At 38.3% G+C, this 25,741-nt stretch overlaps 2 protein-coding genes across 2 annotated transcripts; one reads left to right on the forward strand and one right to left on the reverse strand.

Annotated features, from left to right (window-relative positions):
• The first annotated feature begins 6,114 nt into the window (after positions 1-6,114).
• Positions 6,115-14,159, forward strand: LOC139722355 (cilia- and flagella-associated protein 161-like). The gene is made up of 7 exons (XM_071633663.1): positions 6,115-6,186; positions 7,086-7,175; positions 7,997-8,238; positions 9,787-9,871; positions 11,860-12,024; positions 12,723-12,796; positions 14,006-14,159. Exons 1-7 carry the CDS (start codon positions 6,115-6,117, stop codon positions 14,157-14,159), a joined length of 882 nt encoding a protein of 293 aa, XP_071489764.1.
• Positions 14,160-17,785: 3,626 nt separating this feature from the next.
• LOC139722321 (FAST kinase domain-containing protein 5, mitochondrial-like) lies at positions 17,786-24,815 on the reverse strand. Its single transcript, XM_071633631.1, has 5 exons — positions 23,202-24,815; positions 21,959-22,053; positions 20,743-20,905; positions 18,929-19,122; positions 17,786-18,023 (listed from the first exon to the last, which is right to left on the reverse strand). The coding sequence occupies exons 1-5, from the start codon at positions 24,778-24,780 to the stop codon at positions 17,937-17,939; spliced, it is 2,118 nt and encodes a 705-aa protein (XP_071489732.1). The 5' UTR covers positions 24,781-24,815; the 3' UTR covers positions 17,786-17,936.
• Between the last annotated feature and the right edge of the window lie 926 nt (positions 24,816-25,741).

The following is a 25,741-nucleotide window of genomic DNA, read 5'->3' on the forward strand; positions in this document are numbered from 1 at the left end:
TTTGTTTTGTTTGTTTTTTGTTTTTTGTTTTTTTGTTTTTTGCCCCGGAAGTGGGCATCAGACACCTTTGCTTTGAAGTCTATTAACTCCTGAAGTTGTAGCAGAAAGATGTCGCTTGACATGCAGCTGATGAAACGGTAAAGTGCGGGTAAGACCTTTTTTTTTCTTTTCTTTTCTTTTTTCTTTTTTTAGCAGATGAAACCCGGAGATGGAACCAGAAGATTAATTGCTCCTCCGACTTTTAAAGAGGAAATCCATCCCAAAAATAAATGAACTTCGAAAGAAAGAGGGAAAAAAAACCCTACAGAACGATACAATACTGACAAAAATCAGTTCAATTCAATTTCAATTTCAATTTCAATTTTATTTCCACAAATAAGAAAGATAACTTATGACATTTTGAAATTTATTTACTTATTTTTTGCGAATGTATTAGAAACTGCGTTGCCATGGTGACGGCATATCATGGTCATAAATCAGGGCACAGATTTTGGTGATCGAACTACTTCCGCATATTTTCGAGCAATGATCAAGAAATTTAACGCGCACATTGCCATTAATAAGTTATTTGGTAAAGATGTGAAAGTCACAGTATCAAAAACTGCATTGCCATGGAAACGGCATGTTACGGCAAGCGATCGATAATTTGGGATCGAAAATCATGATATATAAAAAGTTATATACACAAAAGTATATCATATTATATACCTATATTAAAAGTTTATCATTTTCAACCAACATGCTCTCGAAGCTTGGCATACAGGTTAGTGTGGCAAGGGGTGAAGATGTGCAAGACATATTTTTCGAATGTGTTGAAATTTCGTTGCCGTGGTAACAACATAATATGCAGTAATACGCAGTGGCGTATCTAGGGAAAACGGCGCCCGGGGCAAGCGCGAAAATTGCGCCCCTAATTTCTGAAAAAGTGTTCAACCCCAACCCCATTCCGGTAGGGAGTTTTAAAACAGAGTCCACATGATATGCTTTTTCAAGCACTTAAAAGGGGTCTTTTGAGGGTGATTTGAATGTAATAAATTTAGATAAATTTTGGCGAGCGAGCGCAGCGAGCGAGCCGAAAATTTTTGTACTATTTTCAGGTTGCAAAACATGGAATTCTTGTCATTTTTTGTTTATTAAATCTTTCAATTCTATTCAACATAATATTGACGGCCTTAAGATAACGATTTATACCAACAAACTGAGGACTTGAAAAAATACTCCAAATTAGTCTGCACGAGTGAGCCGAAATTTGTATATTTCCGCGCCATCATCACGTTTTATTCTTATCTCTTTTTTTGTGATAAATTTTGGCGAGCGAGTGCAGCGAGCGAGCCGAAAATTTTTGTATTTCAGCTTACAAAACATGGCATTCTTGTCATTTTTTGCTTATTAAATCAAGATATATAGTGACGGCCTTATAGATAACGATTTATACCAAGAAACTGAGGACTTCAAAAAAAAAAAATACTCTAAATTAGTACGTGCGAGTGAGCCGAAATTTGTATATTTCCGCGTCATCATTACGTTTTGTTCTTATCTTGTTTGTTCTTTTTTGTTTTGATAAATTTTGGCGAGCGAGCGCAGCAAGCGAGCCGAAAATTTTTGTATTTCAGCCTACAAAACATGGAATTCTTGTCATCTTTTGCTTATTAAATCTTACAATTCTAATCAAGATATAGTGACGGCCTTATAGATAAGGATTTATACCAACAAACTGAGGACTTCAAAAAAAAAATACTCTAAATTAGTACGTGCGAGTGAGCCGAAATTTGTATATTTCCGCGTCATCATTACGTTTTGTTCTTGTCTTGTTTGATTTACGTCTTTTGCGCCCCCCCCCCCCCCCCCCCCGTATATAATTATGTTCTACACCTTTGGCGCCCTCGTTTTATCCAATGGGCGATCGCTTCAGAACGAAAGAAATAAAATTGCAGCCGCTGCTCCGTGTAACATTTTGCCTTCTGCATAAAGATGGCATGTGTGAACACAATATACATTGTCATTTTGTCCGCGTCATCATCACGTTTTGTTCTTATCTTCTTTTTTATATATAGATTTTGGCGAGCGAGCGCAGCGAGCGAGCCGAAATTTTAGCAAAAAAACATGGAATTCTTGTGTGAACACAATAAACATTGTCATATTTTGTTCTTGTTTGATTTGGCTTTCTCTCTCCCCCCTCCCATTCTCCCTCCTCCTCCCTCCCCCCCCCCCCCCCCCCCCGGTCCGGGCGAGGTTTTTTTTTTTCTTTCTTTCTTTTTTTTTCTTCTTTTTTTCCTCTTTTTTTTCTTTTTCTTTTTCGTTTTTTCCCCCGTTTTTTTCGTTTTCGGCGCCCCCAAGGAGTGGCGCCCGGGGCACGTGCCTCCCTTGCCCCCCCCCCCCCCCCTAGATACGCCACTGGTAATACGTAAACGGCATATCATGGGAATAAATATCGGAAAAATATTGCGGTAATCGAGATCTGTGTGCAATATTCCATACAGACTTATATTTTTAAGCGCAGTATTTTTTTCTTTCATCTATTTGTTATAAAATATGGCTAATAGATACTCAGTATTATGTGTTGGGGTGGGTTTTGCAGCTCGCGCAATTGTGGTTGGCATGATCTTAGCTGCGTTTCGAGTGTTCGCTCGCTACCTTTCTTTTTCCATGTCATGATAAAAGGGCTTTACTTTCTGTATACCCTGTATAATGGGGTTTCTCTGAATTACAGCGAGTATGATATTCCTGTATATCTGTATATGTCAAAAACAGGAGGTTTCATCGTGTATGTGATACAAACCTTCTGAAGTGGAATGAGAAAGATGCACTGATCCAATGAAGAACTCTTTTTTTTTTGTCAGCTGATGAAACTCGGAGGTGGGCTCCAACTTTTTAAGTTGAAAACGTGGTGGGTGGGACGTTGATTGTGTGTGTGTGGGGGGGGGGGGAGTATAGTAACCCTCTGAAAATATTGAGGGCTGACATTTTAATTTGCCCCCCTCAACGTCCCCATATTCTTGCTTCTTTTCTAATAGAAAGCTGTCCAAATATTTCACCCAAAGTGGGCACCATGCAGATTGTTGAATTTTAATTCTGAAAATGCAAAATCTCCCTCGTGTGCATGGAGAGGGATATGAATCAATGATTAAGGTCTATTTCCATTCGACATAATCATCAAACAATTCATACCATAAAACAACCAGAATATCAAAAGAAATACACACACTTACACAAAACAACAACAAGAACAAAAACCGATACATAAATTAATGTAAATGGGGGGCTCAGCTGAGAAGAGCAATAAGCCTTATGAATCGCTGACCCTTATAGAAAACATAGATAAAGTGCATGTGTATATATCAGGAGTATATAGAAAACAACTAAAAGAGGAAAAGAAAAGGACAGTCCAGAATAAAAGATGCAATTAAAACAATCATTCTAAACGAGAATATGAATTCAAAAGTAAAAATTTATGATTCCTTTTCTATTCAATGATGGTTTCATTTTCAAATCAAACGGTATTTTGGTCCATACTAATGGACCTTTGATATGAAAAAAAAAACCCTGTATTTTTAAAAATGTTTGTTCTCACTTAACATAAATGATAATCATCAACATGACGGGTGTTATAAACATAATCATTACTATTCAATAAAAATTTAGAAGAAATATTGAAGGGCAATAAACCTTTTGAATATACATAACCTATACATAAAAATCGCAAGATTATATTTATTAATTCATATACATTTAAAAGCTTCAAATGAAAAAAAAAAGAGGTGAAGCGTGGGCATTAAAAGATACATTAGAAATTATTCGAATAGCTTTTTTTCTGTGACAAAAACAATTTTTGTTACAACCTCTCAGTTCTCAGTCTCCTTTCCCACTCTCAGTTTCTACCCTTAGATTAACTACATGTATACGCTTCTTTGATTGACAATTTCCATCAGGAATTAATGTGTAATGTGGTCGCTCCGCTTAGCCTAGATACTCGCACATTATCTTCCAAGTTTTGCCCCCCCCCCCCTCGTCTTGAAAACGGATCGACACCCCTGATAATATATATTGACCCAGCTCGCCAGTTTTTCTGGGTGCTTATTACAAAATATTGTATACGGTGATCACATAACTATATATATCGTTAATGTGGCTGATGAGTCTGTAGTCGAGTAGCTCAAGCGTGTCTTTCTCACAGTCAACTGCGCCTTTCCTTCTCCTCGCCCTTCTTTCTCCCTTTTTGATCTCTCCTCTGCCTCCCTATCTTTCTCAGTGACTTCTCTCTTGTTTGTTTTAATTCCGTCATAAACATACATACAGATATAAAAGACATCATAATATAAGGTTCAAGAAAAATGCTACATGCATAAAATGATGAAACATACAACATATATACATAGCAAATAAATAGTGATAGGACACATCATCGATATACGAAAAAGAATATAGAATGTACTATAGAAAAAGATCAGCTGCACTTTTCTGGTGCCGCTAGTCTTCCACATATAGGGACAAGTTATAAAGAGATGAGATATATCCCCCCAAAAAAGTAGAAGAATACTAACACACAAAATTATAATAGTCTCATGATATTGTTTTATATCGCAATATTCCACGATCTCATTTAGGCAATATAAACTTTCTGGTGGCGAGTAAATATCTTCTGTATCCAATTAAAGCAAATAGGTGGATTTACATAATTGAGATTAACCTAATTCAGAAAGGGACAGTTTAAAATCATTCAGCGACGTGCAGTCAAGGACAGCATGCGGAAGGCTATTATATAGTTTGACTCCTCTGTAGAAAAATGAACGTTTGCAAAAGTTTTTCCGAGGTTTTTGAAGGCTGAGGCTGCGGTTGGGTTCTGGGGAATGGAACATATTTTCGTGTAGGTAAGAAGGTGTTAAATTATTCAAGATCTTGAGAATCATCACTCCGATATGAAATTTTTGACGGAATTTTTGACGGGATCTCTCTCAGAGTTTCGATTTGAAAACTCATTTCTTCACGCGGCTTTTCCTACCAATCTGATACTGGTATGGAGGGATCGGGGGAGGGATAGGAGTGGGCCTATATACGTGGGAAAAAGAATCAGCCTAAAAGGGTTCAATCAAAGTATCTATTCTGAAATTTATAATAAATGTTGGAACTACGCACCTAGGGTCTTTATACACATATTTTGTTTCCTTATACTCTGTTCGAGTTTACAAACTTTGCATTGGTTTGATAATGTATATCAGTGGAGGAGCCATTTTGTATTTATGACTTTTAAACAGGAACATGCATGTTCTTGAATTTTGCATCCTGAAATCCCTCAATTCACCATTGACAATGTTAAAGGGAAAGTTCATTCTTATATTACATTGCTTTGTATGAAAATAGGCGAGTCAGAAAAGTAGATCCACGAAAATTATGGGAAAATCAGACACATAAAAAGTTACAATTTCATTGATTTTATAATATGGAAATAAACAAATTACATGAAATAGAATTAAAAGATTAATTTCTCTAATATTTTGGAACGGACAGAACTTATCCGCTGAGGAGGACATGCAAAAATATACCGAGAACAGGTCTGAAGATTTTTATTATTATTATTTTTTTTTTTGGGGGGGGGAGGGTATAGGGGGAGACGATTGGCTATTATTATTATTTTTTTTTTCAATTTAGATGAATGGAAAGCTGGTCAACACCTACACACACTGAATTGCCAGTAATTTGTCTTACTCTCTAAACGCTAATATATCGACTCGCATTTTTAATGCTTGTAGGTGAATGCCGTAAATCTATCCAAGGAGTTTACTTGTAGTACAGAAGCTTCAGTACTACTAATATATAAAATGCAGCTCTAATTCTGACGACGGATGCATGTGGCCGATCAAACTCATGGCGAAAGCTCTCGATTAGTCTGCGCATGCGCGTCGTCGCTTTAACCTTCACACACATGCACAGCATACACACACATAATCATGCTCATGGATATCATGCACGCACTCGTTGACACATGCACACACACAGCAGGTTGTTGCTAGGGGAAATAGTTTACAGGCAAGGCAAGGCGGAGAGAGATAGACCCGTCGACACTGCGGAAAATAATTGTACAATATTTAGTAAAGAAAGTAAAAATATCCAAACATCATGAGTGGAGTACGATCATACAATCCATCAGTTCGCGTGGGAAACTGGAATGAAGAAACGTGTCTCGAAGAGGTAAGAAACTAGGGTGTTTTTATAAATCAAATATGTGAATGGTTCAGCGTAAATTTCATCGGGTCTCTGCTAACCTGCACCCAGGTGGAGACGGCACAACGGCGAGCTCATGTACCGACACAATCACACTGGTTCAGCAGCGAACTATTTATCTACGTGACGAACTAGAGTCTAGATCTAGGGTTCTATAGCTTCATGTAATAAATGTAAGTTTGTCAATGAAAGCGAGTGTCTCAGCGGGCCGTGACTACTGCAGTTTCTACTTCTTGCTGTAGCCACATTTTTAAAGGTAGAATGAGTGCTTTAAGTCTTAACCTATTACAAGAGTCTCTCTCATAATAACTACTAGTTATTATGAGAGAGACTAACTAACGTTAGTCTCAACGTTAACCTCGGCCTCGGGGCGCTCCTTGACCTTGTACACAGTTTATACTGGTTCGCGTTCGGGCTGTGTTTCGCAGTTAATTCAACGTTAGACATCTAACACGTTTAAAAGGCTAGCAGAAGACGACTTTGTGACAATTACATTTAAATATAGTCTACCCTGTTGGCTGTAGGCTAAGTAGACAGAAAGATCTGTCTGTCCGGAGGAGTCTTATTTTCATTGATGTTATCACTCTCCTCCGTAGAGGGGATCCGAGAAGCCAGATGCAGTCTCAGCGGAACATATCCCCGACGACCAGATACAGACGATCTTTCGGTCAATAAGCTAACAGACTCGATTCCTCTTGAACGTTCTAGTACGAGTAGTGACAAGTCTTGATGATGATCATCATCATCATTGGGCTGTATCATACTATTAGGTTTCTAACAATTTATACACAGTTGTACTTCACTTGTATTATAGTTGTAAGTTATATTGGTGAACTTGACATGCTGCTGACTTCTCATTTCTTCAGGACATGGTAAAAGACTTCATTGACCGACAGGAGAAGGGCGAGTTACTGATTCAGAAGGCCTCTCGTCTTAGAAGTACCATCTTGAAACAGGTAAGGTCTGCCACCATGCTCATAATAATTTCATCATTTTTTCAAAAAAAAAAAGACTAGACTCAAGATTAGGAATTTTGCTGTACTGTTTGTTAACGCAGTTGTCTGGATGCTTGAAACCATTTATTTTTTAATTGCATGAAATTGAGATTTTTAAATATATGATAAAAAGAAATGTACCTCTGTACAAGTGCAAGTGGTAGTGTCTAGTTGCTAACATGATTAATTTTTGAGAAGGCTAGATCCTCCATTATCATCCACACTAATTTTTTGTTTTGTTCAAAGTAAAAGATGAAAATGAATGTTAATGCTTCATCAATATAAATGGAAATTTTTCAGTGTTGTAAGAAGAAAAAAATATTTTCTGTTTGGAAAACACAACAGAATGTGGTTAGCATTCCAGTGATTATTAATCATAACAAAAGAAAACATCATGAGAATATTCTAACATGATATCCTATAGATCTACTGTTAGAAAAACAAAGTTTTAGTGGATGAGTATGTGCAGAAACCTAGTAACCAGTGAAAACAAATCTATTTAGTTTTGGCTTGTGAGGATATCTACATGAAATTGTCTTTAGATTATTTTCTTTTGTATCAGTGGTAAGAAAAGTTTTTTATTTTGCACTTAAAAATGCTGGTGTAATGTAACTTGTCCTGAGATAAGGTGTTAACTCATAGTCACTGGCATAGTACGTCACTGACAGTCTCATGTAGCAGTCAGCGAGCAATTGAATATTCTCTTTATCTATTGACTTTTTTTCCCCCTTATAACAAAGGGCAATTCTATTGTGGTTGTGTCTTTTTTTGTCCCTCTCCAGACCGAGTTGTCCGTGACTGTTGATGGCTTCGTTCACTTTGGTGACCAAGTTGTGATCATGAATGAGGCCGCTGCAGACCAGGTTCGCACTCAGCCTGGTGTGGAGCCACGCCAGACCAATGCTCTTTCTGTCAACATGTCTGAATCCAAAATGCACGAGGCCATGAAATTTGAAGGAACGTGCACAGCTTCATCCAGCAAGAGCACTGCCCCATGTGTCAGGAACACATTTGTCATTATGCCGTGAGTATACTATTAGTTCAGCAGCTCTGTGTGGTAGGGGTACATATTTAGGTTACCTGTGCCTATTTTCCAACAAGCACACTTGCTGACTATCCTCAATTTCACAAAATTGCATGGTTATAATGGGTAGAGAGTGTTCATTTCTCTTTCATTGGAAAAGTGTCAGTAAAGGAGTATGACAGGACTCATTTATGTTTGCAAAAATGTTATGATGGAAAATAATGTCAGGACTGGTCAGATGGATGCATAGTAATACCTCTACAGTACATATATGAATTGTGGTAATTTAAACAGGACCTCCAGACTAAGAAGACTTTGCTTTTCTACAGTATTCTTGCTTTAAATTCCCAAGCCAGTGAACTGATAGCAAAACCACGATTTTGTAAAGAGAAAACCACGATTTGTAAAGAGAAAACCAATGCATGATTGACTGCTGTTACAGAATTTATCCAGTATCATAAATTTCCTGCGTGACTTTCATCTGTGCGTTTCCATGATATGCGTACATCCAATGCATACTGCTTCTACATTATTGGGTCCACTGAACTGATACTGCAGAAGGAGCTTTCGCTTCAGAGTACGTGTAGAAGCGCTGCAAGACAGAGTTGAAGCTGCCATGCTGGTACTACGTACTGTGTCATCTCTTAGTACTTTTGGACCAAAAAGAGAGGCAAACCATGTTCAAAAAAGAAAAAAAAAAAGGTGTTTAGGCCTGATCTCCTTGTTTAAGACAGTCGGTCATTTTGACAAACCATGTAAATGGTTGGTTTTGATGATGACTAAACAATTATGGCAGTTCTGACAAAAAGACATCTAATATAATATCTCGCACTACTACCAGTATGCAACCTTAAGATATGACACAGTGATGAACGAAGTTCAAAGTCAGAATTCCTAAATGAGCTTTGAAACATATATGAATTTCCATATCTTTTAACTATTAAATAATTGCGCACCTCATTATTTCGTTTCCAGATATTAGTAATGTAAAATCAGTACTCCTAGATTTATTAACGAGTCACATACTTTCAGCAACACAGGAAATCTTGAGCAGAATTCCTAAATGAGCTTTGAAACATATATGAATTTCCATATCTTTTAACTAATAATTGCACATCTCATTATTTTTTTTTCCAGATATTAGTAATGTAAAATCAGTACTCCTAGATTTATTAACGAGTCACATACTTTCAGCAACACAGGAAATCTCGAGCAGCACAGAATCAACAGATACAGTCAGCTCGGCAAAATGTTTGCACAAATGTTATCCTTTTGGGATATCAGTAGGAATTTTTGTGATGAAAAATGCCTTAACATGTTTATTAGTGGTGTATCTGTATAAAAACATAGTCACTGCCTGGTGGTACCCATAAGAAAGTCTGAGTTTGTACATTCATCTCCAGAACATGTAAATAATACTTTTTCTGTTGGTTCGTGTGCTGGATTAATGAGGTTTAGAGAAGCAATACAATAAACTTTCTTGCAGCACGATTACAGTGCATGAATTGGAAAAGAATTATGTACATTTGATCTGACTTGCTTCACCAGAGCAAAAGAGGGCATCACACCTGGAACACCACTGACATACGGTCAACACTTCAGACTTTGCACACTGCCAGGTGTGGGAGGAAATGTAAGTATCAGTGTATTTTGTCAAAAAAGTAGTATCCCAGGTCATGATTTCAGAGTTAAGTTTTTCACAGCTTGTTTGTATTCCTTCTGGTTATGGCAGAACAGGTAGTTGGTTAACTCTTAACGTGCCATGGTCGCCGAACGGCGACCTTAGTCCTGACGTGCCATGGTCGCCGATCGGCGACTAAGAAGAGCGCGAAAAACATTGGTCATTTAAGTTCTTGTGGTACCAAAATGCGTTACAACAAGAAACTGCCACTTACATGTACTGGTAGCTGATTAGCATATCCATCGTTTCCACTAAAAATATGAGTATGCTTACATTGGAAAATTTTGAGTAAACGCGTGATTTTTCAGCTAGATGTATTTTTTTCGCGTCGGGAAAATCCGCAGAGAGCGCACTCTCTGCGAGATGTGTGTAGACCAAATTTCTCATTGATAAACCACGCGTGTGTTTGCTACTGAATCTGCGTGTGTTGTCTATGCGTTTCCACTCGCATTGTTCTGCTTGGGCGCTTTCCTGCGGGAGCGGCTTTCATTTTGTCCCTCAAAGAGGGTCAAGCTTTCGTTCGTCGGTCAAGTCTTTCATCCTTTTGTCTTGGACAGTGAACTTCACTAATCGTCCCCACGCTAGCATATTATACAAAAGAAGAACACGCTTTTGTTCTTGTCTATGTACATGTACAGTGGACGGAAAGTAGACCTGTAAACCAAGGAAATGCACGAGCACAAACTCCTCGCGTACAAAGGCCTGCCGATTTCAATAGAGTATGCCCGGCCGTAGTAGAGACAAAAGAAGGATTAGTAGGTGTTTCCTTCTCAAGTGGACAAAAGACTCTCTTCCAGTACTCGACCCGGGATTTACTTGAGTTTCAAATACAGGATCTGGGACTAAGGGACACAGATTTGGGAGTGAATTACCGAGGCAGAAAATGAAATTGAAAAGACAAATTGAATGGCCAATATCTTTGGAATTATACAACTCTAGAAGACAAATTTGTTATCGTTTGAAAGAGGAAATGTAGCTCTAAAACTTTCTCACAGAGTCAAGGGAGCATTCTATTGAAGAAAACTCACGACTGACTCTTTCTTTCCATACTACACCAAAAATTATAATAATTTTTTAATGATATCAATTATTTCTGCAATATTTCAGGTTCAGATATAGATATTACAGCAAACTGACTACATGACACGAAAGAACAATCACTTCTTGATATTTGTTGTGAAGAACCCAATTCAAAACAGTCAATAGTTTCATAGATATGGCAGTTTTAAATTACATTGTCAATCCAGTTCACAAACTTTCTGGCATTGGGTAAAAACGTCTGGCACGTTAGGGGTTTTGGGTCTGGCACATTAAGAGTTAAGAAATCAGTTCAGTATCACAACACATGGACGAGTGTTAATGATAAACATGAGGAGAAACTGTATATAGGATTCTGAATTATTCATTATGTACAAATCAAATCTTACTATTCAGGCCATAATACCTTGAGCATGAATATCAAGAGAAAAATGAACAATGATTTCCTATCTTAAAACATGGATGATAAAAGAGTAGTTGATCATGATATGCATGAAACAATCTTATACAAAAGTTTCTTCTCCTGCCCTCAACTTTTAGTAAATTTATCTTTTGATAGAACTGTTAATCTGTATCATATATATTTCTTTTCGCTCGTCCAAGCCAAAGGCCCAAGTGAGTTTTTTGTGATATCAGATATTTCATAGAGAAGACATATAAAACTTTGCAGTAACTCTTCTGATTGCTTACCCAGATATACACTGGAGGTTTTTGAATTTGTGTGCCATCTCCAAAGTTAATTTTGCCCTGTATATTTTTTTTTCTCTCAGACTTATATAGTGTACAGAAAAAAGAAATAAGATAAGTTCATGGTAGATGCAACTGTATGCTACAATAATTTGCTGGTGACTCGTACATTGCACATTTTCCATTTTTTCATCAATGCTGAAATTTGTCAACAGCTTGTCATGCAGTCTGATCGAGTGTCCTTCCACTCATCGGCTGAGAAATCTCGCAAGCAGCTCCTCTCCTTTGTGGATGAGGTCCAGTCACCGTACCTGACAGAGTGGCGCATCCTTTGCTTCAATCCTCAGCTCAGAATGGAATCAGAGGGGCTACCTGTTCCAGTAAGTTTAGAACTCGAAAAAGATTTTTTTTTTTTTTGGGGGGGGGGGGGTGGGGGGTAGGGGGGTGGGAAGAAGAACACCCACTGACTGTTAGCAGACTTAGTGAATGATGATAAACAATGATTTCTACTTAGATTGCTAATACAGTTTGTTAAATGCCTAACATGGTACTCTCTGGGCACTTAATTAAGCTGTCTGGTCATGAAACCATAAAGTTTCAACAACGCTGGTACATCTAGTTATCCATTATTTTTTGACATAGACTTAAAGGGGAAGGCTAGTAACTGATCAGTGGGAATCAGTGGAAATGCTGGGAGATGATTGTTCCAATCCTTATGGGATTCATTCAAGAGTTCATTGTATATCTATTGTGTGAAAATGATTTGCTTCAGAATGGTCTCATATTCAAGTAACGTGCAGTTTAATGCTTCCAGGTTAGCGTCCCTGGTCAGTGACGGAGCATTAATCTGCACATTACTTGAATATGAGACCGTTCTGAAGCAAATCATTTTCACACAACAATAGATATACAATGAACTCTTGAATGAATCCCATAAGGATTGGAACAATCATCTCCCAGCATTTCCACTGATTCCCACTGATCAGTTACTAGCCTTCCCCTTTAATTCAAGAAATATATCAAAAACACAAACATTCCCACATATTTATTTATGATATTTGTTTTTCTGCATCAATAGGCAAATCAGAGGATTGTATTCAACCACTGCAAGACAAATGAAGATCTTTGTGTACTCAGCAATATGACAGTCAGGTAAGTCAATAATGTTACTTCTGTACATCACAACATCTCACAATCTATACATGTAGACTAGAGGCAGTCTACCAGGTTCTACCAATTTTCTAACATTTTTTATCAAGTACATTGTACTACAAATTAAATCAGTAAATCACAGCTATATGAACAAGAAAGTCCTGAAGTGTTTATTTATGCTGAAACCTGTGTCTTTCCATATCACATTTCTACTTGCGGTGGGTGAAGACTCAGAATTTGTCTGGCAAATATCTCCAGAAATATAAATCAAGAAGTTATCCTAGGTCCAAGCTACAATATGACCAAAAGTCTATAGATATTATAATGTCAGAGCAGCTTCGCTATTATTTCTTCTTTACTTCCGTATTTTGCTGTTAGTCATTTACAAAGAGATTTTGAGATAATATTCAGCATTCATGTGCGTTACTTCACTAGAGTTTTTCCCAGGTTTGATTTAGATGCAAAGCATTTACCTCACTCCCCAGAGATCTGAAAAGACGTGGATTTCTCTGTCAATTTGAAATAAGCTGTACATCTCACTGAAAACAAACAAATAAACAAACTGCTGCTGGCATATAGTTTGAAAGGTCAATGTTGAGATGTCTCTATGCTTGAGGCAGTCAAATGTGGTACATCCTCCAGTGTGTGAAAATAAGGATTTCTGTCCGTAGTATGTATCTGGCGATTGTACACAATGGATTACATTCCTCACAACACCTCATTAGTGTGCATCCCAATGAATAAAATGTGTACTTAAGGGGATGAGCAATGAAAAGACTTCTTCCCTCCAATCCAATAAACTGAGGAAGACACGAGACCACTTCTCCCAAATCTTGGACTCTCACTCTGAAAGACAAAGAATTGTACAGCTTGTTGAAGTCTAGGCAGAAGAGCACTTTGTGTATGATTGACTGCATTGGCATTATGAAAGTGGGTTTGACAACAAATGTCGTACAGTGTAATTTTCATTAGCAAAGTAAATGGCCTGTCCAAAGCTGCATAGAAATCATGACAGCATTGTTGGAATAATATCTTGATTTTTGCTTGTTGAAACCAGATCTGAATCCCATGGGATTCATGGGATTCAACCCAAATATGGTTGGCTGCAGTTAAGGAATAACCATGATCTTGTTCGTAGGTCAATAGGTGAATTGTCCTAGCTTCAATCTGATCACCTCTCTCACACACCATAAATTCACCCATACACAGGACACCATTTGGCAGGGAATATGAAGTGGTGGCCTGTACTGATTTGGATTCCCATCGGGCAGAGAAGGATGTTAACCACTGGCTGATCAAGACTGGTGAACCCGCCCGAGCTACACAACTGGCTCAGACATTACCTGTGGGTGGCCAGCAGTGAGATGTTACTTACTGTGCATCACACCAGTCTCTTGTATTCCAACTGCTGAAAACAGAATTTACCAGCAGTAGAATTTGAAATGAGAATTCCATGCCTGTTATGTTCTGGAGACGTTCATAGGGCCGAGTCAGGGTAATATTCACAATTGATTCAATCTTCTATAACTTGCACAAACATTCTATTCAGAGAGAGAGAAAAAAAAAATATTTGCTGGCTTATCACTCTGTACTAACATGTTCCACATACAAGTGTAGTAAGGGACTGAAAGGAAGGGGCTAAACATGAAGCAAAGATTAAACATTTTCATCCAACTTTATTGGTCCACGTGTCTTGCAGTCCTTTGTATTGCACATTTCTCACATGTAAAACCAAGATATAAAATGCAAACTAGAGTCACAATCCCTGTTTCAGTGCTCGTTTGTCTTTTGTTTTCAATTTTGAGTGACTTAGCCCATGTGAAGTTACATGACATGATATCTTATAATTTTTTCATTTAAGTTGCAGGAAGATGGAAAGTCACAGCATTCGAGAAATTTAGAAGTGCGTGGGGAGTACATTATTCATATTTTTCTATAATATAGTGTACTGGTGGGTTGCTTCCTCTTCACGTTGATAGCCATTCTTATGAGTTATGTCTTGTGAGATATGTGATGAAGCGTACATTATTTCTGTGCTGTATGCACAAAATGTAAATCTATATTCTGAAACAATCTTTGCAGGAGAAAAAATGTTCTACACGGCACTACACCCATGAATGTTGAATATTCATATTCAGATTACCATGCAATGAATTAATCGCACACTAGTATCTGCTTTGCACGATATGCTCTTCCCTATGCATCAGTTGAGAAATGTATAGAGTACTGTAAAAGTGGAAATTTTTGTGGCGTGGAATTTTTCACCCATTTCACACGACCAAAAACTAGCAAGAAAATGGTAGCATGTACATGTATTATTTTGCTTGTTACATGTACCACGGTATAATGTCTATATGTGTATTCCGTGAAATTCAAAACTTGCAAAATTCATTTTACTCGGCAGAGTGCGAACAATTACTTGCACAAAAATATCCACTTATACAGTAGTTATTTACTCCCGTTGTGGCATTTATACATTGTCACGATTTTTGTGTCCAGAGTTCTTGCGTAACAGGAGCTACATGATTAAGGTTACATGGTAAGATTCTGTATGAAGATTTAGGGTCTAAGCTGCAAGGTAGTGTTACTTCTTCAGGAAACCATGTGCTGAGCAGATGCATATAATGCTTTATTCCATGCTAAAAGGTAGAAGTGGTTTCAATCTTAGCTCACAACAGCAGAGGAAATACAGTGCACTCCCGTTACAACGAACACGGTTATAACGAAATTTCGTTATAACGAAGTAAATCTTCTGGTCCCAAAATTGTCACCATTAAAGTCTATGGTACAAATTTCGCTTATAACGAACACGGTTATAGCGAAATTTCCGTTATAACGAAGTCTTTTCCGAGCGCCACAGACAAAGAAAAACAAAAGAAATGTGCTCCGTTATGACGAAATGCGAATTGCTTTCGAAAATACGTAGCGGAACAAGCATTTATAGCGTCTCTGCATGGGTGAACGCTTCACACCACTGTGTGTTTGCTCCTTGTGTCACGCACAGTTTCTGAGAGGAACTTGTGTTTATTATTGTAATACAGTTGTCCCATCACATTTCAAATAGCTTTCCAGTGTATGATGAGTATTCAGCAAACAGAATATGATATATATACGTGGTTTCCTTGTTTTCGTTATGTATTGTATTTGTTCGGTTATAACGAAATTTCGTTATAACGAAAGAAAACTGCCGGTCCAGAGCATTTCGTTATAACGGGAGTGCACTGTACATGTTGTAAAAGCTGTTATGTTATTGAGGGGTTTAATTTTCGTGAATTTCTTGAATCACAGTTGGACCATGAATTTCACAGGCGAAAATGTTGCCATGCACTAAGGTATGAGTGCATTTACAATAGCCTCGGTGTCAATTCGCGAAAACAACATCTCGCGAAAATGTCTGTACACAAAAATAACAGCTTTACTCTCTTCTACTCAGTTGACACTGAAATCTGGTTTTCTGTTCCATAAATCAACCATCAACTGAATACCTTCCTTTGTTGCATGACACTAAAATTGAAATCCTCCTGAAAAGAATGGGTTGACAAGGCACTGTTCAAGACTAATTTATACAACATAGTGTGACTGTTTCATACATGTTTGATCGTGTTTTGTTGTTGTACAATATTCATGTAGTGACATCTATTGAAAAAAAATATTGCAATTGTGTAGGTGCAAGAATTTCATTTCTCCGGCAAAAACACACTTCTCTGTGTCACAGTTTCCTTCTTGTATACATGTATATGATGTAAATAAAAAGATGCTGCTGAAATAGCAGTACTGAACATTTGTGTAAAGTACAATGTTATTTACCAATAAAGTATACATTGTCAATAAAAAAGAAACAATTTTTATGTGTTATGATTAACAAAAAGTGAACTTTCAATTCTAAAAAATCTAGATATCAAATTTCTTTACATACATCTAACAAAGTCTTCCCCTAACCACAATCCCCATCTTCATTAAGGAAAATGATTCCTATATACCCCCATCAAACTTCGTTTGGCGGGGGTATAATTATGCAGACATGTTAAAGATTCCAGCCCAGTACATTCAACAAATGGATTTGTCATTCAGTGATCAGAGAAAAAAAGCTTTTGGAAGTGATGATTTGAATACTTTATACACAAACACAATCCATCATGTGACTTCCAGTAATACTGGGCTAGGTAGAGACAAGTTGTTGCAAAACCACCCCATGACATCCCAAAGTAAACCCTGAAACAGATCTATTCCTCAGTTCTACATGATGTGGGCCCATATAATAATGCCGATTCTGACTGCATTCAATACAAATGTACCACATACATGCATTTCTAAAATGATGGTAAACTGCGCAACTTTGACCACCGACTTTCACTGAGTCAACATCAAAGCAGACAAAGGATAAGATTGTTGTATCCTACCTTTGTACCAAGTTTGAATTTCATAAATTCTATCACATTTCACAATATCATTGCCAATGATGGTAGATTTAGGCTGGCATGAATTGATCCCCGTAAGCTTGGCCTATGACTTTCTATCCCAAAAAGATCAACAGTTTATCTCTTTTTGGAGATACAGACATCCACCAAATTTTACTAAGACACCATCAGATATTCTTGGTTATTATTCATGTGAGCTTGACCTCTAACCCAATCATATTTGTACTAAATAAGATTAACTTGGAGATATATTATACTACTGATCCTTTGTCATATCCCTGAAATAGATTTTGGCTGGTGAAAATGATCATGTGCAAAAGGGGACAGAGATGTGTGTAATCTGATCCAGGGCACATCGAACAGGGAGACTCTGCTGAGTATCATTTTAACATGTTTAACATCAGGAATCTTGATCCAGTATAAACTCAAGTGATCAGAGTTTAAAAGTAATTTTAAAAAAAGATGCTTGTGAAGCTTGCTTGTGGGAGAGCACAATTTTTTTTTCCATCAAGACCAGAGAAAGTGTGTTGAAGAGTACTGCCTTGCTTTCTAGATAACAATTACATTGGCACGAAGTAGCATGAAGGCACACCAAGATCTCAGACTTCCAATCATAAAATAACACAAATTAGTCTCTTCCTGCCATTTGACAGCAGCAGTTGAGTTGTTGCAAAGTTCCACTGATATGAAAACCATCCTTCCAAGGAATCCAGTGTACACTGCTACCTGTTAAAGATTTTGCTGGTGAGGTAGCTGATCCTGTCTGCTCTGCTTTTTTTCCTCGTGGGATACCACTCGTAGAAAGGGAGCTGTCACACAAGCAGAAAAAGGTAACTATGGAATTAGTACTCTACATAATTGTAGACATACCCGTTTCACAATTATCACATGTATACATACACACACATCATAATCACTGTGGGAAATTTGTTACATAGAAAGATCACCAGTCTTCTTGATTTTCTCTTCATAAGTATCAGTTACAGTGCACTCCCATTATAACAAAGTTCTCAGGACCAGCAGTTTTCGTTCGTTATATCCGTATTTCGCTTAACGGAATAAGTAAACAATAAAAAAACAGAGAGGATAATGTTGCAGCCTGAGTTTTTATTCCATTGTAGCCGGAATTTCGTTATAACTGTTCAATGTGATTGGAGAGCACTGTATTACTACAGCAAATTGTTACATCCATTTAAATCAGTACAAAGGACAATAGGTATGCCAAATATTATTATATTACATGTATAGTGTAATTGTACATAGGTGCAATATACACAAATACGGGGGATATCTATAAGAAACAAATTCTTGCCTTATTGAAGCTCAAGGTATAATTAAGGTATCACACCACAGTACTTGTATTACATTGTGAAACAAAAGCTACCCCATCGCCTACAATGTACATCACCCTAACACAAAAAACAGAAATCATTGTATGTACATACTGTTCAGTCAAAATCTTCCTGCTTGTGAAAATACACAATGTATGTATCAAAATTTGATGCAACTACAGAATGTAGCAGTGATTTCAACTTTAAGAACAACCACACTTTAATATTGGCAAAGGTGTATCCTACACAACAGAATGTGTCCCTGTGATTGGCTTTTAATGGACAAAGAGCTGGTGTGACTGCAACTTGGCAAAACTCACAACAAACATGCCTATACAAAAAAAAAGAAAAAAAAGAAAAGGCAAGGCTATTTATCACCTCACCTCAATGATTTCATAGCCAGATATTTTCAGCTGCCTCCTCTTCATAACATGAGCTCCAAGCAGTTCCCTGGTGTCCCTCTTATAGTGGGTGGGCCTGCCTACCAACACGGCCAATCTTCTCTCAGATTCCTCAGTTGCAGCATTGCTTAGCATATCAACTGGCTGTCCTTCCCTGTCAAGCCGTATCTCAATGTCTGAAATGAAGAGAAAATGTAAACATACCCGAACAAAGTAAACCTCAACAGGAGAACCCTGCAAGCTTTGACAAGTGAAAGGAAAATGAAAAACTAAACATCAGAATGAGAGCGATTACATTTCTGGAATATGGAAACATAATGAATAAGAACATGTCCATTCTATTTTCTTAGTTCAGTCTGACCTCTCCTATCTGGCCTCCCTTTATCCGGATCTCTCTATTATCCGGATGTGATCTCACCGTGATTTTTTTTTTTCAATCTAATAATTATGGGAAACAGGGAGATTTCAAACTCAAACAAAACTCCTACACAAACTCACATGAATTACATATCATTTCCAACATAATCAACATACATTCACATCAAATTTCATCTAAATTACATTCAGACATTCATCACCCCCAAATCATCGCCAGAACATGGGCAGAAAACTTTTCATTAAATCATTGCACAGTACAGGATATTTTTAAGCAAACTATCGGAGAAATCTGAACACAGACCAGCTGAGGAGGAGGTGACATGTTCACACAAAATTGATGCATGTACATGTACAAAAACCATTAGGTAGGCAGCTGAGTGTATTAGATATTGTGTCTCCCATACCTGGCCAAATCCCTTATCTGGATGAGCACCAGTCCCGACATGTCCAGATAGGAGAGGTCAGACTGTATGTGAACTTTGTTGACACATTTTCCAAGTGTCATTAATTCCTTCTGTATTTAAAGGCGCATAGTCCCGGTAGTGTAGAGGGCGCTGTTGATGATACTGCCGATCACTGTTAACATTGATACGAAGATTTACTGAAGTCGAGCTGTCGGAAGAGTATTAAAAGCGCATAGGTGTTGCTAAGTAACGTTGCCTTCGTTGTCTTCTCTGCGCATCACGCAGTCTGGAGTAATGCTAGGGTGCGTGCATTATGTGCTTCTTATTATGACATCACAAAAGAAGTTTGCTAAAGCTGTCCTCCCCCTCAGCCGAATCATGAGCCGAACTGTGATCGGATCACTGACTACAGTGGATCGGACTTCTTCGGACTCGGGGGGAAAGGGGTCACAGCGTAATCGCTAAAGAGGAGTCGATAGCGTAGGTCTCTATTGGAAACTTGCGCCGTGCGTTCGTGTACGCACTTGACTAAACCACCGGGACCATGTACCTTTAAGCTTCCTATCCAAGACAAACTTTCGTCTTTTTTATACCTTTGCCAATAGTTAAATAGCAGCATCACTATGGGGCTTAGACCTGGGCTTGTACTCACCACCTATTTCTAATTAAGTAAAATGATGCACCCCAAATGGTGTGTGTATAATTTTTTTCTCATCCATTTCCTTTCTCTTCGGATAATCATCAACTGAAATCCAAAAGTTCATAATGTCCATAAAGATAATATACAATATTTATGCCCCCCCCTTATCAATTTACAGTCTAATGAATTTTCTGTTTTTCAATTTTCTTCTAAATTCTTTGAATGTGAGACTCGCGAATTTAACTCAAGAAAGAAAGAAAATTTCATATGCATGAATCAAATGACAAGCAATCTTTGACAAGAGTAATCATTGCTTCTAACACAAAATACATCATTCTGACACTCTGTCCAGTTTTGTTGAGTTTAATGCATACCAATAGGTGTCCTGATGTGGTCTAGGATAGGGTGAACCAGTAGGTACTGATGCCCTCCTAATAACTCCGTCAGTAGCTGGATGATCTCCCGGTACTCCTGGTTCTGATTCGAGATGACTTTGGTAGATCCATGTGGTACAAAACTAGCATACTCAGCATCAGTCTAGAAAAATGTACCAGTACATTTTTTAATTATTGTTACAATGTCTCACATCTCTTTGATACAGTCACTGAGAGTGAACGTATTTCACCTTTGTACAGTTCAGTCTACACAAATATTACCATGACACTGCCAAATACATGTACCAAACTTTTCTTTGAAATAAATTACCAAGCAGTTGGTTTTATCCATTCTTTTTTATTTGAATAGTATCAAAACAGGATAACCCATTCAATAAAATGAATAATTCCATAAATGTACAAAGCCAGGAAAATATGGTAAGCTCTTTCAGAAAATTAAAGCACATGAAGACAAGATGACAAGTATGGCACATGCACAAATGACTATGGTACTGTATAAGCTGTTATTTTCATGAGGGTTTAATTTTCGTGAATTTCGCTAATATCAGTTGGACCGCGAATTTAACAACACGCGAAAATGTCGCCATACGCTGAGGTAGTAGTGCGCTTATGTAGGCCTCTGTGTCAATTCGCAAAAACAACATCTCACGAAAATGTCCGTGACCTCCTCATTCGTAAAAATATCTGTACGCGAAAATAACAGCGTATACAGTACCTGGTAACAGCAAGAAGACTGCAAACAAATGGAAAAACAAAACAATTAGTAATGCTACATCTAACACTACAGTCAAAGAATGCATTATTCAACTAATATCTCATGACTATTGCCAAATATTAGACCAAGAAATTATGTATGCCACATTTTGCACAGAACTGTATTCGAATGAACTGATAAATGGAGAAAATATTTTTCACAGTCTTTTGACAGCATCATGCTGGAATTGCTAAAAACTTTGCAGTAATCTTTAAACCTTTAATACAACGTATAAAACATGTAGTGACTTTCACTTTTCAGACATGAAAATTGTCCATTCCAAACAAGAAAAATCACTCAGGACCTGAAAACGAATAACACCTTGCATACAGTTTAAATTCTATGACAATATACATTATGCAAAGATGAATAAAGTTAGTGGCAATGTTTGCAGCAGCACATTCAATGTATAGTGCAAAATACCAGTCAGAACAATCTTACCTTAGGGAGTCTATGGCCTCTGTATTCTGGGCATTCCAATGACAGAGAACTATCTAGGCAGGACAGATGTTTATAAACATCGTAGGGAGCATGACCTGTCAGACAAATCAACAAGAATAAATTTTTCTTTTCAGAGATTGTTCAACAGTGTAGCGTTAATGGTTAGAATACAGACATGACCACCCATCCAAATATGTCATACCCAAAGCTACAATAGACACATTCAAATTTGCAACTTTCCCAAGGTCAATTCGATTATGGAATAATCTACCAGGATCTGTGGTACTCACTCCAAACCCAGCCATGTTCAGAGAGGTTGCACTGCCCTTCATCAACAAGATGCAACCTCCTGCTGGGTCCCACATGCTGTAGAAAGGGACCAATGTTTTACTTGCACAGACACTCTTGCTTTTATTGTACATAAGAGAGACACACACAACCTTGTCACTTTGGCACCTCCACTGGCACATGACACGATTTGCATCGCGGTATAGCTTCCTTGGAGCTGCGAATGGGATTACTGCAACAAGTAACAAGTAACAGCTTGAAGTAAAGACGAGTCTAAATTGGGCTAGCGATTAGTTAACAAGAGGCAGGTGCTCAAGAGGGTATTTTTGAGAGACCGAATCAAAAGTCAATGAACAGCTTAACATTAATTATTTCAAGTTTGTCCATTAGGTCAGACTGGTTAGGTCAGACTAAATGCAACAATGCAAGGCCACTTAAATAACTGTTGTGAGCTAATCCTCAACATCTCGTCCACTGGTGAATTTTTGTCGGGGAAACGACACTCACTTCTTCACTTATTTCATTTGAGGTCACCTTACAAGAAGATTCTCCATATGTAACAAATTGCCTTTCCTACACTGTATAATGCCTTTACTTTACCTCACTGTGACCTCCATATACTCCCAAACGAACTAGACTGACATTTCCTTTTGAACATGTGTGACCTGCTACAACAAAAGGATCCTAAAGTCGCTGACGGGCAAGCCAATCATGGCCCAGAAAAATGCTATTTTCAGGCCTTTCCTTTGATCATTTAGCTTCGAAATTTCGGCAGATGATAGAAGATACATTAGACTACAAAATTATGTTCAGACAGAAATCCAAACGTTTTGACAGATTTTGGTGATCTAACTTCAAACTCGATTTTCTCGGCTCACCCGTCAGCGACTTTAGGATCCTTTTGTTGTAGCGGGTCACATATACGCATAATTACATGTAGGTTGCTAAATTGTACCTTTATAGTTGAGCAGGTATGCAGGGCTGAAGGCACGATCCAGCAGCTTTTGAGGATATCGTCCAATGAAGGAGAGAGGTACAAGGGTCTTCACAAACATGAAAGCTGTTTCTCTCGTCCATGCCTCCTCCTTCTCAATCCTGGTGATTGCTTCATCAAGGAAATTCTCAAACTGCATGGAATGGAAATTCAGCCTGCAGAACGCCCATATAGTCAGGAAGTAGTCTTTCAGGCTTGCTCGTGAGTGGTTGAAGCACCTTAAGATTTCAGCAAAGAGTGATTCTGGCAAGAGTCGTGCTCTGGCAAACACAGCAGCGATGTGCGGAAGTGCCAGCTGATCCAGATTTGCAATGCAAGGTTCCAGCTTTCTAGCCAATTTGTAGTAGAGATTCTTCTCATAGTAATAGGACCTGCCAAGAAACCTCATGATTGTTACCACATTGTACTGGTCTAGGTCTGTTTCAAGTTGAAGATTCAGGGAAAGAGATGATGCGATGACAGTAGGGAGGATGCTCCTTGGAGGCAGCCTACCGGACATCTTGACGATGCCATTACAGATGGTGGCAACTTCAGTTAGGGACAGGTTATCAACAATGCGTTCAGCAAGATGCAGAAGTTTCTCCATTACGTCTTGGTTTGGACTTTTGAACTGACCACAAAGGTAGAATGCCTGGACTGTGTGGCGAGGAGAAAGTCTTGTCCAAGATATCCGTACTCTTGCCATCATCTTATCATGAAAAGCCCACGACGTCACTCCACTCTTACAGATCCACCAGTCTGTCACCAGAAACAAGGTGTTGATGTCCCATGATGGCATCCGACGCAGACACTCCTTTTCAACGATGGTGTTTTGATGAGGGGTAAGAGGTATGTCATACCAGTGGAATACAAGCAAAGATGTTACAAACTCCTCGGTTGTCATGGCAGCCATAGAGATACAAAGGACATCAGCAAGATTATTAACAGCAGCAAGTTGAACTCTTTCTTGCCTTTTCTCTGCTGGTAGTCGTAACAGGCGATGCAGACCATTCATGATCTCCTCATGACAAAGTTCCTGTCTTTCCTCACTGCTTTCAAGTTTTTGAAGAAAGTGATCTAAATGTCTATCATCAGCCAATGTATACTGCTCCTGATCAATACTAATGCATGCCACTGATGCTCTTTGATAATCTTCAGACTCTTTCAAGAAAGCCCTCTGCTTCACCTTCGATGCTCTTGCAGAATTTGAGACTGTTGTTCCATCTTCAATGTTTTCGAAGTCATCCTCCATTTCACTCAAATCTTCACGCAGTGTATCCCTCTGCCGCTCTGACCTATCCCACTCAATTTCATCTGGTATTTTGTCCTTTCCTCCATAGATGACTTCCAGAGCACTAAATCTCAGAGTTTTTGTTTTTTCACGCACCATTCTATTTCTTGAGCGAGATGAAAAGTCACAAGCACAGGATACACCCGAGTAGAAGGAATTTCTACTGTTGTAGAACTGTAAAGGTTGTCTCATGAATGTGCTTAAATTGGCCTCAAATGGCAATGAGAGACAGCTGACTGCTGTATATTTCTCTAGACAGCTCTGCTTCATGGACAGCAGCAGGACACGGCAGCATGGCTGACATCTTGAAATCTGCATTTTTAGTCTTTTTTCTCCGCTTGAAAGCTGGATCCACTAGCACACCTGTCATATGAAACAAAACAAGCCTTTAAACAATATCAATATTTCATTAAATACACTTTAATTCTACATGACATACTTCAGGGGCCACAGAACTTTTTTTTTTTCAGTGGGGGGGGGGGGGGGGGCTGCACTGCAGGACCAGGGAGGGGGAGGTGTCAAGGTCAAGGGAAGCTAGAAATCTCTAAAAAGCAAGAACTGAGTTATGATATAATATTATGTGGTAGGGCACAGGACAGAGAGAAAAATCAGTCTGTCAAGAGGAGGTTTTTATAATTTTATTATGCTTACGCCTACAGCTCTCCTCTGTATAAGGAGGGAATTCTGTGAAGCCAGACAAAGATCGACATAGACTAGTCTCCGCGGAACATATCCCTGACGACAAGATACAGACCGATCTTTCCATCAAGGCACAGGAGAGAGGCAATATACGAAGGGTCCTCATGCAGTAAATTTAGACCACTTATACCACTTACTAGTCACTATGGCAGTACTATCAAATAACTAGTAGAAGTTGAATTTGGCTTGTGAAGTAAATTTAGGTCTAACGTTACAACTGTCTTGAGTGTCAGTGTGAGGAGCAATAGAAAAATCAAATCCACTGCACTGATGTTTTGGGGAGCCAGTTTATGAAAATCATTCAACCTTGGAAGAATGGCTGCCTGATGATGAGGAGGAATAAGACCCAATATTGGATTTGCCTTTCAGCAAACACGCAGCAGATGCTGCTAAGTAAGAGAGCCGACATCAAAGTAGGAATGATAAAAAGATCTCTTTTAACTTTGCAGAAAATGGGCTTTCTCTCTCCCTACAAAATAATTGTACGACCAACATCTAACGTTACTGCTACAAAACAATTGTATTTGTACGA

The sequence above is a fragment of the Diadema antillarum genome, unplaced genomic scaffold, assembly GCF_040938485.1.
Source record: "Diadema antillarum isolate AM-2024a unplaced genomic scaffold, OU_Dant_1.0 scf00000163, whole genome shotgun sequence".
Classification (NCBI taxonomy): Eukaryota; Metazoa; Echinodermata; class Echinoidea; order Diadematoida; family Diadematidae; genus Diadema; species Diadema antillarum.

Coding starts and splice junctions, on each gene's coding strand:
- LOC139722355 (XM_071633663.1), top strand. CDS start 6,115: ATGAGTGGAGTACGATCATACAATCCATCAGTTCGCGTGGGAAACTGG. Junction 7,176..7,996: donor GAAGTACCATCTTGAAACAG/GTAAGGTCTGCC, acceptor GTCCCTCTCCAG/ACCGAGTTGTCCGTGACTGT. Junction 9,872..11,859: donor TGCCAGGTGTGGGAGGAAAT/GTAAGTATCAGT, acceptor ATTTGTCAACAG/CTTGTCATGCAGTCTGATCG.
- LOC139722321 (XM_071633631.1), bottom strand. CDS start 24,780: ATGAAGCAGAGCTGTCTAGAGAAATATACAGCAGTCAGCTGTCTCTCA. Junction 22,054..23,201: donor ATACCTGCTCAACTATAAAG/GTACAATTTAGC, acceptor TTTGTCTGACAG/GTCATGCTCCCTACGATGTT. Junction 18,024..18,928: donor CTGGCTATGAAATCATTGAG/GTGAGGTGATAA, acceptor CTTGTGTGACAG/CTCCCTTTCTACGAGTGGTA.